Source organism: Colletotrichum godetiae (genome assembly GCF_030913485.1).
Source record: "Colletotrichum godetiae strain CBS 193.32 chromosome Unknown BDP55scaffold_17, whole genome shotgun sequence".
NCBI classification, from domain to species: domain Eukaryota; kingdom Fungi; phylum Ascomycota; class Sordariomycetes; order Glomerellales; family Glomerellaceae; genus Colletotrichum; species Colletotrichum godetiae.
In genome coordinates this window covers 375,371-392,402 of record NW_026851265.1, presented here as the reverse complement: position 1 = coordinate 392,402, position 17,032 = coordinate 375,371, and the positions used below count along the sequence as shown (strand labels likewise).

Genomic DNA, 17,032 nt, shown 5'->3' with positions numbered 1-17,032 from the left:
AGAGGATCACGGGTATTGTTCGAACGAGTAGATGAGGGTAGGTATTTGGGGATTCAACTTTTAAGTGATTTGCAGTGTCAAAATCTATAGAATCCGATCTGCAGAATGTCACGTCTACGAGTGCCTCAGCCGAGCTATGGGAAGGGGGCGACTGTGCGACCTCACCCGCCGCCCTTGCATTCTACGTTTTGAAACACCACCATCTGGGAGCCCTGGGCTGATGTCGAGGACGGCGGCGCATGCCTGGTTGCGCGGCGCGTTGGATGATTTGAAAGGAGCTCCGACACTTTGTGTATGAGGTGAGCGGAGTGTGGGAGGATGTTTGGGTCCGTGGACCGTGCAGGCTGCTTCAATCATCATTGGGCTGGTCAGGGTCGTCGGGAGAGTTTCCGAGAGATGGGGGACTTTGATGGCGGTTGTTTGCATGGCGCATTCATCATCTTTCGTCGTTCTTTCATATTGAGGTAATATAGAATTCGAGATTTGGGCGTGCAAGTGGGATGCCGCCAAGGTTTCGACGAACTGGCCACTCTTGACCCTTTTTGGTGAGAGTTTCTGTCAACAACAGCAAACCTTTTTGTCAGCCAAACTCAGGCAAAGATCGCACAACTGATTGCCTTTAAGGTCCCTCCCACCGGCGAGTCGAGTATGGACTACCTGAGAGACGTTCAAGTAGAGATCAAAAAGAATTGCTTCAAGTTCTAGGGAATCAAGCTCATCTGCAGTGTTTAGTGAGAATGTAGTTGTGGGGCCTGTGAACAGTGGCTTTTCTAGAAGGTCAATTGTACAAGTGTCTAGGAACGAATTACTCGAAGACACTTAGAATAAATACAAAAAAGGGAACAAGGGACCAAAACGTATTCCATCTATCAAGGAAAGACGGCAAAATGATAACTGTGAGATTCGAACTCACGCCTCTTGCGAGACCAGAATGCTCACCCGTTGTACGGATGAAGCTTTTGAAGCTTGAGTCTGGCGCCTTAGACCGCTCGGCCAAGTTACCTGTTGATGATTCTGCGGGTCAAAAAGTAAAATAAGTACCTAGCAGGCTAGCGACGGCGGCCTTTCTGTAGTAAGCCCGCCCGTGGCACTGGCGTCAAGGCTAAGCCGCTAAGCACCGCTCGCAGAAAATAAGCTCTTGTTTGACTTTCGGGATCGACAAACTCTCTCATCCATAACAACACTATTCCCGACGTTATTCATAAGATCGTCTCATTATGAAAGCGACATTCGCAAGCCGCTGGATGTCAGAGTATGCATCCGTAAGCCGCTGTTCATCAGAACTACCTGACGCTGACCGCCGTTATCTCGGATCCAAAATCCATCCATGGATCCATCTCTCGGAGTGGACCCCGGCCTCGGCGATCGCACAAGCGCCGAGATGGATCAAGAAAATGTCTGACTCTGTGAAGCTGTCAGCAATCGGGCCGCTATCGTCGTCGACCACAATCATCCCACTTTCCTCTTGGTATCGTCGACCCGTGGAGCACAGAGCGCCCGGTGGGAATCGAAACAGCGGAGACGGCTCCAGAGCGGGAGTTGATGTCGGCAATCTCTACATCCTTTGCTGTTGCCCATTTCTCGATGTTTATACTTGTAAATGTCGGTTCTGGTTTGATGTTCAGCAGGTTTGGTTGAACATGCGGCTTCTCACATCTGTATCACCATCATTCACCAGATGTACACCCGTCGAGCGACGAGTCTATAACATCTCAGAACATCAACACCACGCACAACCACTGCACATTTAGACTCCAAGAACCTTACCAGCTTCAACAACGCAGCAACGCTTGATGAGCTGTCCCATAAGCGCCTTGCCGCCAACTAGCAGTCTAGTATGTTGGCCGGGCTTGTCCGTTCGGCACCACGCCCCGATTCCACCCACCACTTCCCGCGTGCCGCCCTATCGGGACCCCAGTGGCGGAGCCTTTGATAGCTTCCCCCCCCCCCCCACCCCCCCTTCTCATCGCCTTCTTCTCCTATTTTCCTTGTCGGCACCCTTCCAATCTGGACCCAACACCAAGGATGGTGTACGAAAGAGTGGACCTTGGTGGTGCAATGAGCGGTCTCCATTTTCAGCCTCTTGTGAAGCCAAGTTTATATCCGGTCAAGGGGTGTCTGGTCTAGTCCACTGTCCGCCACGCAGCTTTCTCGCATTCACTCTTTTACTCTTTTGCCGTCACTGCTACCCGATAGATTTTGAATCCATACCGCACGTTTTTTTTTCCTTCTTCTTGTTGCTTGTTCTATATTTGAGTTTTCTCGACTTGGAACCACAATAAGGCCATCCTCGGCGGTTCCCTTGAACGCCTTATGCAGGGCTTACACACATACTTAATGTCTAATCTATCCTGAAAGGCGAACTCCTTCACATTCGTGTCGCAATAGCGCGCTACAACTTGCAGACAAAAGATCGCCACCCAACGTTGCAACAACAGGTCGATCCGCCAAGGCGTACTTCCCTTGGCAAGCTCTCTCCCGAAGCGACGAATATCCAACAAGAACACCCGTCTGAACAGCTTCAGCCAAATCAAACATATACAGACAGAACACATATTACGCTCTCACAATGGCCGCCCGAGACGCCGACACCACAACCGAAAAGTCCGGCTCCGGCCTGGACTTTCGCTCAACAACCCCCTCCGAAACAACCCTCACACCGGCCCCCGCCGACCCGGAACCCCAAGCAACCCCCGCAGCCGGCGCCGAGCCCATCACAACATCCACCCCGGGCCCAGTCCCCGACGGCGGCCTCGAAGCCTGGATCCAAGTCCTCGGCTCCTGGGTCATCCTCGCCGACACCTGGGGCCTCGTAAACACCTTTGGCGTCTATCAAACCTACTACGAACGCACCCTCCCCGGCGTCACCCCCTCCGCCATCTCCTGGATCGGATCCCTCCAAGGCGCCCTCCTCATGATGGTCGGCCCCATCTCCGGCCCCCTCTACGACGCAGGCTACTTCCGCGAGCTCCTCTGGGCCGGCATATCCCTCATCATCCTCGGCATGTTCATGACCTCCCTCTGCACAACCTACTGGCAAGTCCTCCTCGCGCAGGGGGTCTGCATCGGCCTAGGCTGCGGCCTCGTCTTTCTCCCCTCCACCGCGATCCTAAGCCAATACTTCCACCGCCGCCACGCCCTCGTCATCGGCATCGCCGCCACGGGGTCCCCGATCGCGGGCATGTGCTTCCCCATCCTCTTCGGCCACCTCGAGCCCCGCATCGGCTTCGGCTGGGCCACGCGCATCATGGCCTTCATCCTGCTGGGTCTGTCCGTCATACCCGCCGTGAGCATGCATACCCGCCTCCCGCCGTCGGGCCACAAGCGCTCCCTCGTCGACCGCACCGCGCTGCGCGACCCGGCGTTCATGCTCGTCATGGCGGGGTCGTTTGTCGGGTTCCTGGCCATGTATGTGCCGTATTTCTATATCCAGCTCTTTGCCGTCAGTCATGAGATTGGTCCGGCCAACTTTTCGTCGTACTTTGTCACGCTGCTGAGCGCGGGGAGTATACCCGGTCGCGTGATTCCGAATTACCTTGCGGATAAAGTCGGCGCGTTGTACATGCAAATTTCTGTTGCTGCGGGCTCGGCGGTGCTCATGTTTGCGTGGCTCGGGATCCGTAACATGGCGGGTCTTGTCGTCTTTGCGATTTTGTATGGTTTGTTCTCGGGAGGCATGGTGAGCATTTCGCCGACGGTGATTGTGAGTTTGTCGCCTGATCTCGGGCGCGTGGGGACGCGGATGGGTATGATTAATTTTGTGGCAGGTATCGCCATCTTGATCGGCACGCCGATTGCTGGTGCCATTCTGGGTGATTATAGTGGTATTGCGTGGCAGTCCATGATCGGGTATGGAGCGGCGGCGTTGACGGTTGGGTCGATGGTGCTTACTCTGGCAAAGATCTTTCAGTTGAAGGGGGAGAGGGATGTGAAAGGTTGATGGTCTTTTGATGACGGCCGACCAGGTATAGATGGATAGATTTCTTGCAGTTCGACTATATACCCCCCCCTTTGCGAATAGATGAAGTTTGTTTGTACAACTGTTGACTTGTTGAGCCTCACCTCGTCCACCACCATCCACCACCAACAACAGCAAACCCCGCCAACACCACAGCCCATCTCACCAACCCCTTGACAATCTGCTCCCTCGCAAACGCATCAATCGCATCCCCATCATTCACCCTCGGAAACGGCACCCCAGGCACCGGCCTCCCCAACGCCTCACACAACGGACCCCACCCCTCCTTGACATCATAAAACACCAACCTCTCCGCGTCCACAACCCTCCTCACCCAAGCCTGATGCGAATCCCACACCTCGCGCGTAGGCAAGACCCCCTCCCCCTCCCGCGCGGGGAACAGCTCCCCCCACCGACCGTTGGGAATCGCGTCGATATACCGCGGGAACCACCGCATCGTAGGCAGCAAGAACAGCGCAAACGAGAGGAAGATCTGGAGGCTCCGCTGGCCTGTTTGCCGGATACTTTGCACCCACGCTTCCGGGTCGCGGACGGTGCAGATGACGAGCGCGGATGGGTGCAGCGCTGCGAGTTCTTCGGTGAAGAGCATCCCGGGGACGTCGACGACGGCGGCGTAGCCGTCGGAGAAGTGGTGGCGGAGGGTGTCGAGGACGATTTTCTCGTCAAGGGGGCCGCGGATGGGCGTGTGGGCGAGGCAGGTTATCCAGGAGCGGATTTCGGATTCCGGGCCGCGGGTGACTTGGGTGCCGCCGTGGTGGACGGGGGCGCCGGCCCCGCTGTCGCTGTCGTCGTCGAGAAGGATTTCGAGGGCTTTGGCGAGGGAGGCGGTGCCGGTGCGGGGGAGGCCTGCGCCGATTACTTGGAGGCGGGTGCCGGGTTTTGGTTTGGAGGCTTCTTGGCCCATTGTTGTTGGTCTTGGGGATTATCTTTGTTTGTTGGAAATCTGGTGTTATGGTATAGAGTCTCGGTAACAGGCTATTGACTTCAAGATAAGAATGGGAAGAAAAAGAAATTCAGCAAGTTCACTTGAACCCATTCTGTGAGGAGGATAAAGAATGTGCTGGACTGTATGCAGATTTCTCTGCTGATGTCAGACCTGTCGTTGACAGGATTGTTGCCGAAAGAGGAAATATCAAGTATCCCTAGTCGTCAGCCCTTTGGCGGCGATCTCCAAACACTAGTTTGGTGTAGCAACCAATGGACAGGGTTTTTGGTTGACGACTTGGCGTGAGCAGAAGAACTGCAGGTAAGGCCAACAAGAAGGAAAAGCACGCTAGCTTGCTGATTGCTTCTCATTAACATCTTGGCCGTTTCTCTTCAAGTGGTAGAACACCCGGGCCAAGTCTGCCATTATCAGAGGAAACGAAAACTTTCTATGGGTATGTCGGGGTTGGAGAGATCGGAAAGATGTTGAGCAGTATCAGGAGGGGGCTCTTCGGCCCTTACCTACTCCTCATCTTCAACAAGAGAGAGAGATATAGAGAGAGTAGTCGTGGGCTGGTGAAAATTGATTCTGGAAAACTCCCTATTATTCTTCAGCCGGGGTAGACGCATGGAGAAAAGTAGAGAATAAACCACGATTCGGCCTGCTGCTAGATGAATGATAGAAAATTGAAAAAAAAAAAAAACTTTTTTTTAAAAAAGAAAAAAAAAAAAAGAATGAAGGAGTGAAGAAGAACTATTCGGAAAAGCCAACAGCAATGGGAGATATCTTACCCGCCATAATGTCACGGGCACTGCCGGGGCTGACCCTCTTCTCCCATCAAGTCATGCCCCGAGAACGAGAACGATAGAGCAGATCCTAATTGCCCGGTAGCATCACCAAAGCATGCGGATGACAAACTGCTCAATGCCAAGTCCAACTTTCAAGCAAATTCCAACCGTCTTCAGACTCTTTCTTGCCTTGCTCTTCCAAAGAAAATGATTCATGATAGAGCTCCAGCTTCTAGCGTCGGAAGTTCGTCCTGCAGGTAGATGGAGCTCCTTTGCTGGTGGGGGCCTTGGGAAGGGAGGGGAACCGCAGTAGGGCGTAGGAAATGCAGCCGCCAGCGAGTAGTATGCAGCAGGGGAGAGCTCCGCCCTATCAAGGCAGCGGAGATGGTCTTGTTGCCCCGTATATTGCTGTATGGTGCTGATTCAGCCTTGGATCATGGCTTTGGTGGGCAGCTTAGCAACGCTTACTTTGCTCACTCTGTGCTGCCAACTAGGGATACCGCCCGCGCGCGCGAAGAGAACATCAAAGAGTGGGTACTGACAGCTGCCAGATGTTGTTGGTATCTGCAGCCAGCTCCGATCCTCGATGCAGCAATCTGTCGGCTCCGTTGCCCGTGGCCGTACCTGTCAGCTTCGTGGGGGGACGGCGGTGGTTCATTTGTCAGGTACTACTAATCCCGTCCTCTTCGTTCCTAGGAGCTCCTTGTGCATGTACGTAGGTAGTACGTACACATCTGTGCTACACATCGGGTGATGATGTTGAGATGAGCCTAGTGTCTCCTTCACCGTCTCTATGCCACTTTGTATCGCCTGTCTTATCCAAGGCTTGGCTTGAATTGGGCATCTAGTAGTCACGGCACAGTCTCAATTCAACGAGATTACCGACTTCATGAGCCGCTTGGTTCGTCTCCTCTCTGTCAGGATCCAGGCGAGCGCGCGCGAGTTGGTCATCACCAAAGCCTTGCGCCATTCCTGAGAGCGGCAGGCCCTGGACCCGAGGCTCCTCCGCTTTTAATCCGTGATCCGAGAATCTCTAAATCCATCCGTACTCTACAGCTCTTCCCGAAGACAAGGATCTAGAAGCGTAAACTAGCAAACAAGTGCCGTTCAGTCATGGCGTAACGACTTTTTTTTGGTTCTCCATACCTTATCGAGGGCGTGGGAAGGGATTGCCCGTGTAGTGTATTTGGTAAGGCTTATGATAGCCTGGGCTGGGGTTGTTAAGCACTTATTCAGCACCCACACACCAACACTTTCTTCGTGCTTCTTCCCCGGCCCGCCCTGACCGTTTTGCGAACTGCTGGCCGGCTGTCACTACCTTACGTAGGTAGTATTGGATGCTGTGCAGATGAAGCAAAGACAAGGCGGTAAGGTAGCTTGACAGGGCTCGGATGGGGTAACATACTACGTACGTAGTGTATGTACGGAGTACGTTTCTTACCTTTGGGCAACCTGAGTAACATGTTGCGTCCCATCACTCCCCAACGCCAAAACAAACCATGATCTTGAAGAGCCCGTCGCATTCCACCTCGCCCGCACCCTTTTGATGCTTAATCGGTCCTTCCGTCCGTTGAACGAACCTACGATGCTGTCGTCAAAGTCGCGAACCGGAACTACATTTCCCAAGCTACATGGACACAATTTAGGAGGATAATGAGGTACTTCCTAAGACACGGGCAATGGAAGGAGATGACCCCTTCCCCCTGCCCCTCAGCGGAGCACAGACCCGCAGAGAGGGGCAGACACCTAGGTACGCAGTAGACAAGACACCAGCGGTACGTAGCTACATACAATTGTAGCTCCCCGCCTCATGCAAGAGCTCCGGGTACCTCACCACCTCACCACCTCACCTCTTCCAACTTGCGTCCGTCGTCTGCTTGTCTGCTTACTTCACCTTACATGAGCAGCCATGGCAGCATATCTAGTGTAGCCTCGATGGTCTATGTACTGTAGGTAGCTAATCCCACTAGGCCGATGGACCTGATGAAACCGCATGGCCGCCATCCAGTGCCTCCAAGGGTACCTGACTGGGCCAGCCCCATTCGACATTCCTCCTCTCTTCCGACTCTTTCGAGTCTCCCGAGTCTTTTCGAGTGGCTTGCCCAGCCTAGCGTGCCATTGATGATGCAAGCACGCCCGTCTCAGTCCCCTCTCTTTCCATCTTGCTCGTCTCGTATGCCCAGCGGCGGGGGTTGCGCGCGCGCCATGGCCCCAAGTTCACGTTGATATAAGACCACGATATTCCCCTCGTGTTACTACTCCGACTACGCTGAGCATCTCTTTACTGAGCACCGACTTATCCTTCTCTTACCTTATCTTCATACAACACATCAATCCGTCACAATGGCTCCCAAGATTGCCATCGTCTACGTAAGTCCCACCATACAATCCAGCACTTCTTTCCTAATCGGGTAATTTCCTGTCACTTCCCCCTCCCCCACCTCACACTTCACTTCACTTTACTCTCCCACCACGCACCGCAATCTCGGCCATTGAAGGCTCCAACGCTCCTAGAAACCTACAAATCATCATCTCAGAGGACGCAATGAAGATGACTATTCACCTTCCCCCAACTCTCTCGTACGGTTGCGCGGCCTCGTCTGCCGAAGCTCCCAATGACACCATGATACGGCGGTTCGCCCGCACGAGAGCGCCCTGAACCCCACCTCGCACCTCACACCTCACACTGATCACTTCCCAGCCCCAGCTCCCGAAGAATAGCCCCTGTCATTATGACCGTCCTGCTAACACCACGATCTCTCTAGTACTCCATGTACGGCCACATCCGCCAACTGGCCGAGGCCGAGAAGAAGGGCATCGAAAAGGCCGGCGGCACCGCCGACCTCTTCCAGTACGTCTCTCACACCCACACCTCCCCCCATACCACCTACCACAATGAACACAAATAGCAGCAGGTGACTAACACCGCAACAGAGTCGCAGAGACCCTCCCCGAAGAAGTCCTCACCAAAATGGGCGCCCCCCCAAAAGCAACAGACGTCCCCGTCCTAGACGATCCCGCCACCCTCGAATCCTACGACGCCTTCCTCCTCGGCATCCCAACCCGCTACGGCAACTTCCCCGCCCAGTGGAAGGCCTTCTGGGACAAGTCCGGAAAGCAGTGGTCCACCGGCGGATACTGGGGCAAGCTCGCCGGCCTCTTCATCTCCACCGCCTCTCTCGGCGGCGGCCAGGAGTCCACCGCCATCGCCGCCATGTCGACCTTCGCCCACCACGGCATCATCTACGTCCCCTTTGGCTACGCAAAGGCCTTTCCGCTCATGGCGGATCTGTCCGAGGTCCACGGTGGTGGTCCCTGGGGCGCGGGTACCTTTGCCGGTGCGGATGGATCCCGTCAGCCTTCTGCGCGGGAGCTCGAGATTGCTACGATCCAGGGCGAGGCGTTTTACCAGACTGTTGCCAAGCACGTTGGTTGACTGCATGGCAGCGGCGAGAGCAGCGGTGGTGCTGCCGCGAACGGGGCGAACGGGTCCGAGAAGCCGGCGGCTGCCCCCGCGGTTCCGGCAAAGGAGCCGGCCCCGGCAACGGAGACCCGAAAGGCTCCTCAGGAATTGGACGACAAGGATGTCAAGGCCGGCCCGTGTGGTTTGCCGAGCAAGTGCGTCGTGCAATGAGTGATTGCACTATACCGTTGAAACCCCACCTGGGGAAAAAAAGAAAGAAAAAAATAATGATACCTCACTTGCTATTGATATCTCTCCGTTTGTTGCAATCAAACAGTGACTCTCCCGACTATGATGTTCTTGCATCAATCCTTGGGAATGATACAAGAGCCAGTTTCCTGGATGCTAACTTAACCTTGATCTGCAGACAACATCGGGGAGCTCCCCCATATGAACAACATTGACTTCATCTCCAAACCCAAAACCTTCAACAGTGCCATAGAAAACGGCACGGGAAAGGTCTGACTGAGTTCAAGACCTAAACCATTCTTGTAAACCACCCTCACTTACACAGACACAGACCATGTTCCGCAGTGAGGGTGTGAAGATGCCCAACTGACAAGCTGCAGCAGTACACTCTCGCAAAATGAGACGTTCTTGATAAGATTCGACCAGACCCCTGGAAAAAGTATACACAATGATTACTGCTCTGCGATTCGCTGGCTACACTTGGACTGCGAACATTACCAAAACTAACTACACGGCCGCTGATGGATTGAGTTCGTCATCTCGGCGAACCAGTGTGTCTTTTCGTCCCTGTCAGTAGTTGACAGGATATTGGCAGATCGCCTGTGCCTTCACCAATCGTCGATTCGTCCAGCTCGATTCTAATTCGCAGAATCATTGCCAAAGGCCTCACACATGCTCACTCACACAACAAGCATCCATATTTCATCTAGGTAGTAATTGAAACGTGATTCCCTGTTGACCGATCTACTGTAAATAACGCCAGTGACGATGCACATTTTCGCCCCTTGCAATACGCTCCTGAACGTGCCATCAATAATAAAGTCATGTTTACATAGCCCATTTAATGTCTGCCACCAAAGACAACGTTCTTGCTGTCGTGAACGTTGATCATGGTGTACTCGGCAAGGAGCGGGTCCTTGTTGCCCAGGTTGAGAGTGACGGCAAGCAGGTTGGGCTCGGTCCAGGTAGGGCGGAGACCACGGGACTCAAGACGCTCCCACCAGTCGAGGAAGCCAGAAGCAGTCATGCCGGCGAAGAAGTGAATCTCAATCATGAGTTGACCGATGGGAAGCTCTTCGCCTGCGCGCATGGGGAAGTCCTCGTTGAAACCGTCCATAGCCTCGAACTCGGCGAACTCGATGTCCATCTTCAAGATATCACTGGTGTAGTGTTAGTGGACGACCATTGTAAATTCGGTACCACGGGCACATACACGTATTCGTGGCCATTCATCTTCATCAGGTCGGCGATGCTGTAGAAGGGGGGCGTCTTGGTCTTATCCGTCTTGCCAGCGATACCAGCCTGGAGGAAGTGGGCTCTATGGCGATTGGCGGGCTCGAGTTGCTCGCCAAAATCGACGACGGAGAAATCGTAGGCCCAGACGACACAATTGGTGCGGCTCAGCATCTCGTTCTCTGCAGGTCTGTTATCAGCAAATGATCATATATGTCGGATTGCATGCACGGAAAACTGACCAAAGCTGGACTCATCACGGACACCAAAGGAGTAGATGACACATTCGCGGTCTTTGGGAAAGTTGACATATCTCGACATGCCGCATACCCACTTGCCGCCGTCTCCCATACGTCCGACACGCTCCATTTCGTGCGGGCAGCTGTACGAGGCCGGGGCAAAGTCCCAGACGGAGTAGGGGTGCTTTACGTAGGCCGAGGGGTCAGTGGCAGGGAACCTGAAGTGGAACATCGATTAGCCATGGAATCTAGGGAGTTATTGGCGTCCAACCCATCTAGAGAATGCGGGGAGTGACGGCGGTAGTAATATGGAGATAGCTTACAAGGGCATCAGCGACGCATCGCCGTAGTCCTCAGCAATCATGTCATGACGTTGCTTAACGGTCTTGGCCCAGATGGACTCGGCAGTGGTCATGAACTCGCGCATGGTGCTGCGGCCACCATCGTTGTTCATAAGATTGCCAACCTTGTTGGTGGCCCATTCCTTGGCCCTGTCAGGGCTACCAAGAGAGTGCAGAAGAGCGAGGGTGAAGAGCAGGCCGGCAGCGAGCCAGAGCATCTGCACGATGCGCTTGGAGTTTGCAGCGATGGCCATGGTTGGTATCGAGGGATTGGACTCTTTGGCTGGTGTTTCTCAAGGATCCTTGGGAATCCGAGTGTAAGTCGATTCGCGGGGGTTCAGCTATCACTCTCGCGGAAGAGGACAGAATCGACACGTAATCGAGGGAAACAGTATCGATGAAAGATTAACGACAGGCGTCACGGAGAAAATGAGTGAGAAGAACAAGAAACGCAGTCAGCGCCGGTCTGTAGCTGGGCGCGGGGAGAAGGGCAAGCCACGGACGGATGGAGTGGACTCGCGCAGATCTCTCACGTAGTGCCAAGAGAGCGACTGAAAGAGCAAGAGTGAGGAGACTAAGGGGATAAGGGGAAAGGAGACGAGTCACGTCAAGGTTGGACGAAAACGTCGGGACGATGACGGGAATGAAGAGACGTCGGGACGAAGACGGGACAGGAGAGTGGACAAGAGGAAGCTTGTAGACGACTACTTAAAGTCCCGCCGACTGAGCAGATGGGCTCTGGTCGGCCCGGGCAGTTCAGTCATCGTTGGGTATGATGGGAAAGAGGGACCGGAGCATTGTGAATGGAAGGGGAGGGGTGGCGGCCAGGTTCCTCCCTCCAGACCTGTGCGGATCTCGAGTTCAAAGGTGGAAGGAAGGCGAGACTAAGGTAAGGCAGGTACCTTACGAGACTGCACTGCATGATTGCCACGATTGCCCTGAATTCCTTCCCATGATGTTCCAGCATTTGAACTCTGAGTGGCATTCTCGAGGCAGGAACGGGCAGGGAGCCAAAGGTGTATGTGTCTCTGCCTCCCTCCCTTGCGAGGGGTTTGGTGTAGTGACTTGGCTCATACTTGGGAGAGGGAAAGAGCTACACTGTTCGTTCATTTCTTGGGTGCCATTGGAAGGAACTTTGAAATGTGGAAGAGAACTTGGTCAGGTACTTCAGGAACAGGCCTACCTAGAAAGATGGCAAGTGCCACAGGTGTGCGCCTCCCATCTCGAGGATCCAATGTGCATCTTTGGTGGGTGGATTGTACCTTTCCTAACCTCTTCCTAGCAGATACCTAAGTGTCCGAGATAGATTTAGTACTGCACCGAAACATGTCGCGTTTGGCGTCGAGAGTGGGGATACCCAGCCAAGCCCGGAGTATACAGCTGATTGACTAGCCTCAAAACGGACGATGCACTTGGGAAGGAGACAACTTATTCTTGGCTGCTACTACTCCGTAGGTGTTTGAATGGAGAGGGCAGGTGCCGACTGGCAGATGCATGGATGGGCAAGTGCCGTCGTGTCGGGTGCACGTGACGCAGTTCGGTCAATTGGCAGACTCCGACTGCATTTAGAGTTTACAACGAGAAGGCACGAAGGCAGCATGGAGTAGGTACGGAGTAGTGGAGGTTGATGTGCGGGATACCGGGGAAGAGGAGAGAGGGTGGGCGATCAATGTCATCCAATCCCAAAAGTCAATCATCAGGCCCTCCCGTCTCTTTCCCCTCTGTAAGGTTGTCTACCTCTCGGGTACCCTCTATGCCTCAAGGTGTCCTCTTTACCAGTCGTGAAGCTGAGAAGTCGAGAAAATGCGCTTTTATTCTCCTGCAGTAGAATGGCATCTTGGTACGACCGTGGCGTCCAATAAAGCCTCGTTGTTGTTCGTGATACAATCATGTCAGTCCTGACAGTCTTGTTACACAAGTTTACCCCTAATTCTGAGGGAAGCTAACGCTGGCGGCGAACGACCAACAGCTGAAAAATGTCCAGCCGCGCTAACTTGATAACCTTCATTCCCGCATTCCCGCCCTCACGCGCCGTCTGTCCCACACTTTAACTCCTCACTCCTCTGGGTATCATTGCTTTTTCTTTCTCCACCTTTGCCTCCTTTTCAATCAACACCAGCAGGCTGCGGCCCTAGCTATTCGCAGCTCGGCCATCTTATTCGGGCCGGCCTCAAGCCTCGGCAGCGGCCATGGAGGACACTCTTTGCGAGATGCCTGCAGCCACGCGCGTTGCCTCTTCTGTCCTCACTGATTAGACCCTTGGCTCGGCTCTGCCTTCTCAATTGACCGCGGACGATGCCACCAGATGAGGTCCACTTCTGGATTGTGTCTTCGTTTCCCTTTCCCTTTCCCTTACCAACTTCAGACTCCCCTCTTGAAGAGGTTTGTCTGCGAGCCGAAAAACGGATTGGGCTGATACGACGACCGGTAGTTGCCCATCTCTGTACTGTCGCCCATCTTCCCGTCTGAAAAGTCGCAGGGCGCAACCTTGATATCGCCGCGCATTATCTCCACCATGGACACAATGGGGAAGAGCAGCACGAGGAGCGACAGCAGCTGACCGAAGCCCCAACCTCTCTCGCCCTGGTCGCTCAGCTCATACGACGGACCATTGCCAAAGGCGTCGGAAGCAATGATGCATCGAACCGCGGCGCCAACCGCCGACGCTGCCATGAGAAGGATGCCAATAACTTTGATAATGTTGATAAACTTTTGCGTCCGCAGGTGAAGATACCAGCTTGCCAGAGCAAAGACGAGAGCATTGGCGACGATGACGACAACAGTGCCGACGTAGCTCAACCCTTGTTGGTTTCCTGTTCCCTCGTCACCGACCACCCAGACGCAGGCGACGGGCAGCTTGGATTCCTGCATGCCCTTCGATACGCCTTGCAGGATGAAGACGCCGTACACGACGTTGAGCGTTAGATTGACAAACATGAGGAATTGGCGAAGCCATCGCAAAAACCAATCTCGGCGGAAGTCATGGACCAGAGCGAGAAGTGTCGCGTTGTGGACGGCCATGGAGAGGTTCGAAAGCATCCAAATGATGAAGAAATGATAAGGAACCATGACGTTAATTCGAGCGAGCCCGACACATGCGATACCGATACCCTGGAGAATCTGCTGATCCGAATAACTGTTGAGAAGTTTTCGACGAATGTTTGACGGGTTTCCCTTCATCTCTTGGAAGATGATGGAGGAACTGATGATGAGAGCGAGGCCGGCGGTGATGATGAAGGAGAGGAGCACGCCTCGGCCGGCCACGCCGGCATCGCTGGCGACCGGGGCACTATCCGCGACGGTGCAATTCGGGCTGTCAAAGACGGACATCTTGGCGGTGGGATCGGAGAAGTTTGTCGTAAGTGGTCGTCTCTTTCGAGAAGAGGGGTGAGAACAGGTACGGCTTTTAAGGGGGGAGACTGGAGGGTCGTCTCGAGGGATAAGGCTGAACGAGTGAAGCCGCCACGCAAGTCTGTTGCTCGCTGAGTATCGACTGCGCTCAGTATCGACTGGCCGGTCCGTCAAGATGGCGATTAATCTGCTTCGATGGTTGGACTCGAACCAAGTTCAGATTGCAGATCAGATCCTGATGGGAATTCTGACTGCATATATGCGCAGGTTGAGCAGGAACTTCGCCCTCCTTTTTTCTCTCTCCCCAATGGAAATGACGTACGACTAAGCGCTGCCCCTGTCGTCTGAAACGGCCATCCGCTGGGGAAGACCCTTGGAGCCGATGGACAAGTGGCTCTCAGCGCTCCGCTGCCATCGCCTGGGCGGCGTTGGTCGCTGTGGCTGTGCCCCACCCTTCAACCCCCGGCCCCGGGAAAGAGGGCGCCAACGCCCTGCAGATCGCCCCGCAATCCTCGGCTGCTATCCGCTGCATGTCCCGTGAAGGTGAGCCCGCTCACGAGTTAACAACAGTAGACTTTTTGACTCATTAATTACTGTGCTTCTTGCAAACATGGACAAATTAAGTGAGCATGTAGTTTAGAGCTTATAACCAGGTCCTGTACTGCGTGGTCGCATTCCTCTCTAACTGTCGATCTGGAGCAAACAGCTTTCACTAAGCCATCAGCCGTGATGAAGGTCATGTGCTTATTGGCCACGAATCCCTGATAAGTGGAGATATATCCTGGATAATTAAAACGCGTGTGATGAGACGGAAGCTAAGGAACTTCAAGCACCAACTCGATTGTCACTCGTCACTCATTGAACACATATCTCGAAGAAGTCATCTGCTTCTTCCATCCTCACCTCACCATCAAACCCCACAAGCATCCCAATGCACCGAGCCATTGTCAACTCCTTTGGTCCCGCAAAAGATGTAGTCCAAATCGAGGACTACACACCCTCACCCCCAGGCCCAGGACAAGTCCGCGTCCGCATGCTCCTCGCGAGCATCAACCCCTCGGACCTGGTCACAATCTCAGGCGCCTACGCTTCTAGAACGACTCTGCCCCACGTCCCAGGCTTCGAGGGCGTCGGCGTGATAGAGTCTCTCGGTGAGGGCGTGACCAATTTGACGTTGGGCCAACGCGTGTTGCCGCTTGGGGGTGCGGGGGCGTGGCAGACGACGAGGATCGTTGAGGCGAAGTGGTGTTTTACTGTGCCGGGGGATTTGGGGGATGAGGAGGTTGCGATGGCGTATATTAATCCTCTTACGGCGTTGAGGATGGTTAGGGAGTATGCGCCCAGGCCTGAGGGGTCACAGACGGGGGTGGTTCTGGTGAATGCTGCGTTGTCTGCTATCGGGCGGATGATTATCCGGTTGTTGAATGCGAGGGGTGTAAAACCTATCGCCCTCGTTAGGCGACTAGAGTCGAGAGAGCTATTGTTGCGTCTGTCGGAGCTGGGTGTGTCTGCTGTAGTATGTTCATCAGAAGACAGCCTTCGACAGAAGCTACTCGATCTCACTGATGGGAGGGGGATCGCCGTGGCGTACGATGCTGTAGGCGGATCCGAGGGCGATGAGATTGTGCGGGCTCTCACGCCGGAGGGGACGATCGTTCACTACGGGTTGTTGTCTGGACAGGCTTTGTCGTTTCGGCTACGGGAGGAATGTCCTGGGGTTAGGATTGTGATGTACCGGCTACGAGATTGGGTTTATGCTGTCGAGCGGGAGGAAGTGCGGAATGCGCTAGAGGAGGCTTTTCAACTTATTCGGGAGGGGGTTTTGACTACGAGGGTTGCGGCGAGGTTTGGACTTTTGGAAATAAGTAGAGCTTTGGAGGTTGAGGCGACGACAGGGAGGGAGGGGAAGGTGTTGTTAAGGATATCAGATGATGAGCCCATAGTCAGATAATGAGTGACTCTCATCTTTAGTTTCTTTAGATTATAGAAAGTTGGGTACCCAGACGTACTAGTAGAATAGATCATTTAGAACTGACTTGATAGACCCATTATCACAAACAACTTCTCACTCATTTGCGCTTCGCAAAGCTGTGGCCATCCTAGCGAGTCTCAAGGGACTCATTGTCGTCTGCAGCAATGCGACTGTCCCTCATCTGATGATTCGTCAGTGACTGCCGGCATGCCTGCGACTGATTGGGCGTCGGTGTCCCGTCGAAGAGTCGCCGAGGACCAAGAATGTCTCTAGGAACTGGGACTTGCGGTAAGCAGATCATCAATTTCAATGGTGTCGATCACAGTTTGCGACTGCCAAAACGCACCCGAAGCCCGCTTAAACAGCGGTATCAGTACCCCGTAGTTCTATACCACACCATCGGAACGGTGTCTCTCGCGGACGACGTACGTTGAGCTTGCGCTGATCTTATTACAATACGACACTCGCTAATGGTGTCTTTGGACACATTCATACATCTGTTCTGAGGCAAGCCATGTTTAGTATATCAAATCTTCTCTATTCTCAAGTTTC

General features: G+C 54.0%; 6 protein-coding genes and 1 non-coding gene across 7 annotated transcripts; 3 read left to right on the top strand and 4 right to left on the bottom strand.

Annotated features, from left to right (window-relative positions):
* Nucleotides 1–888: 888 nt before the first annotated feature.
* On the bottom strand, nucleotides 889–1,003 carry BDP55DRAFT_t149. The gene has a single exon. It is a non-coding gene; the product is annotated as a tRNA-Leu (tRNA).
* Nucleotides 1,004–2,426: 1,423 nt separating this feature from the next.
* BDP55DRAFT_106246 (major facilitator superfamily transporter) lies at nucleotides 2,427–4,121 on the top strand. The gene has a single exon (XM_060565346.1). It carries the CDS (start codon nucleotides 2,570–2,572, stop codon nucleotides 3,938–3,940), a length of 1,371 nt encoding a protein of 456 aa, XP_060430559.1. The 5' UTR covers nucleotides 2,427–2,569; the 3' UTR covers nucleotides 3,941–4,121.
* BDP55DRAFT_727870 (uncharacterized protein) lies at nucleotides 4,059–4,883 on the bottom strand (the record flags this gene model as incomplete). The annotated part of the gene is made up of 1 exon (XM_060579360.1): nucleotides 4,059–4,883. The coding sequence occupies one exon, from the start codon at nucleotides 4,881–4,883 to the stop codon at nucleotides 4,059–4,061; it is 825 nt and encodes a 274-aa protein (XP_060430558.1).
* A 3,308-nt stretch (nucleotides 4,884–8,191) lies between these two features.
* On the top strand, nucleotides 8,192–9,225 carry BDP55DRAFT_106152 (minor allergen Alt a 7). Its single transcript, XM_060565345.1, has 2 exons — nucleotides 8,192–8,543; nucleotides 8,627–9,225. Exons 1-2 carry the CDS (start codon nucleotides 8,464–8,466, stop codon nucleotides 9,126–9,128), a joined length of 582 nt encoding a protein of 193 aa, XP_060430557.1. The 5' UTR covers nucleotides 8,192–8,463; the 3' UTR covers nucleotides 9,129–9,225.
* A 960-nt stretch (nucleotides 9,226–10,185) lies between these two features.
* On the bottom strand, nucleotides 10,186–11,411 carry BDP55DRAFT_550657 (methyltransferase domain-containing protein; the record flags this gene model as incomplete). The annotated part of the gene is made up of 4 exons (XM_060569039.1): nucleotides 10,186–10,504; nucleotides 10,558–10,759; nucleotides 10,820–11,034; nucleotides 11,140–11,411. 4 exons carry the CDS (start codon nucleotides 11,409–11,411, stop codon nucleotides 10,186–10,188), a joined length of 1,008 nt encoding a protein of 335 aa, XP_060430556.1.
* Nucleotides 11,412–13,518: 2,107 nt separating this feature from the next.
* On the bottom strand, nucleotides 13,519–14,487 carry BDP55DRAFT_727867 (uncharacterized protein; the record flags this gene model as incomplete). The annotated part of the gene is made up of 1 exon (XM_060579359.1): nucleotides 13,519–14,487. The coding sequence occupies one exon, from the start codon at nucleotides 14,485–14,487 to the stop codon at nucleotides 13,519–13,521; it is 969 nt and encodes a 322-aa protein (XP_060430555.1).
* A 952-nt stretch (nucleotides 14,488–15,439) lies between these two features.
* On the top strand, nucleotides 15,440–16,459 carry BDP55DRAFT_631183 (putative alcohol dehydrogenase; the record flags this gene model as incomplete). The annotated part of the gene is made up of 1 exon (XM_060572255.1): nucleotides 15,440–16,459. The coding sequence occupies one exon, from the start codon at nucleotides 15,440–15,442 to the stop codon at nucleotides 16,457–16,459; it is 1,020 nt and encodes a 339-aa protein (XP_060430554.1).
* Between the last annotated feature and the right edge of the window lie 573 nt (nucleotides 16,460–17,032).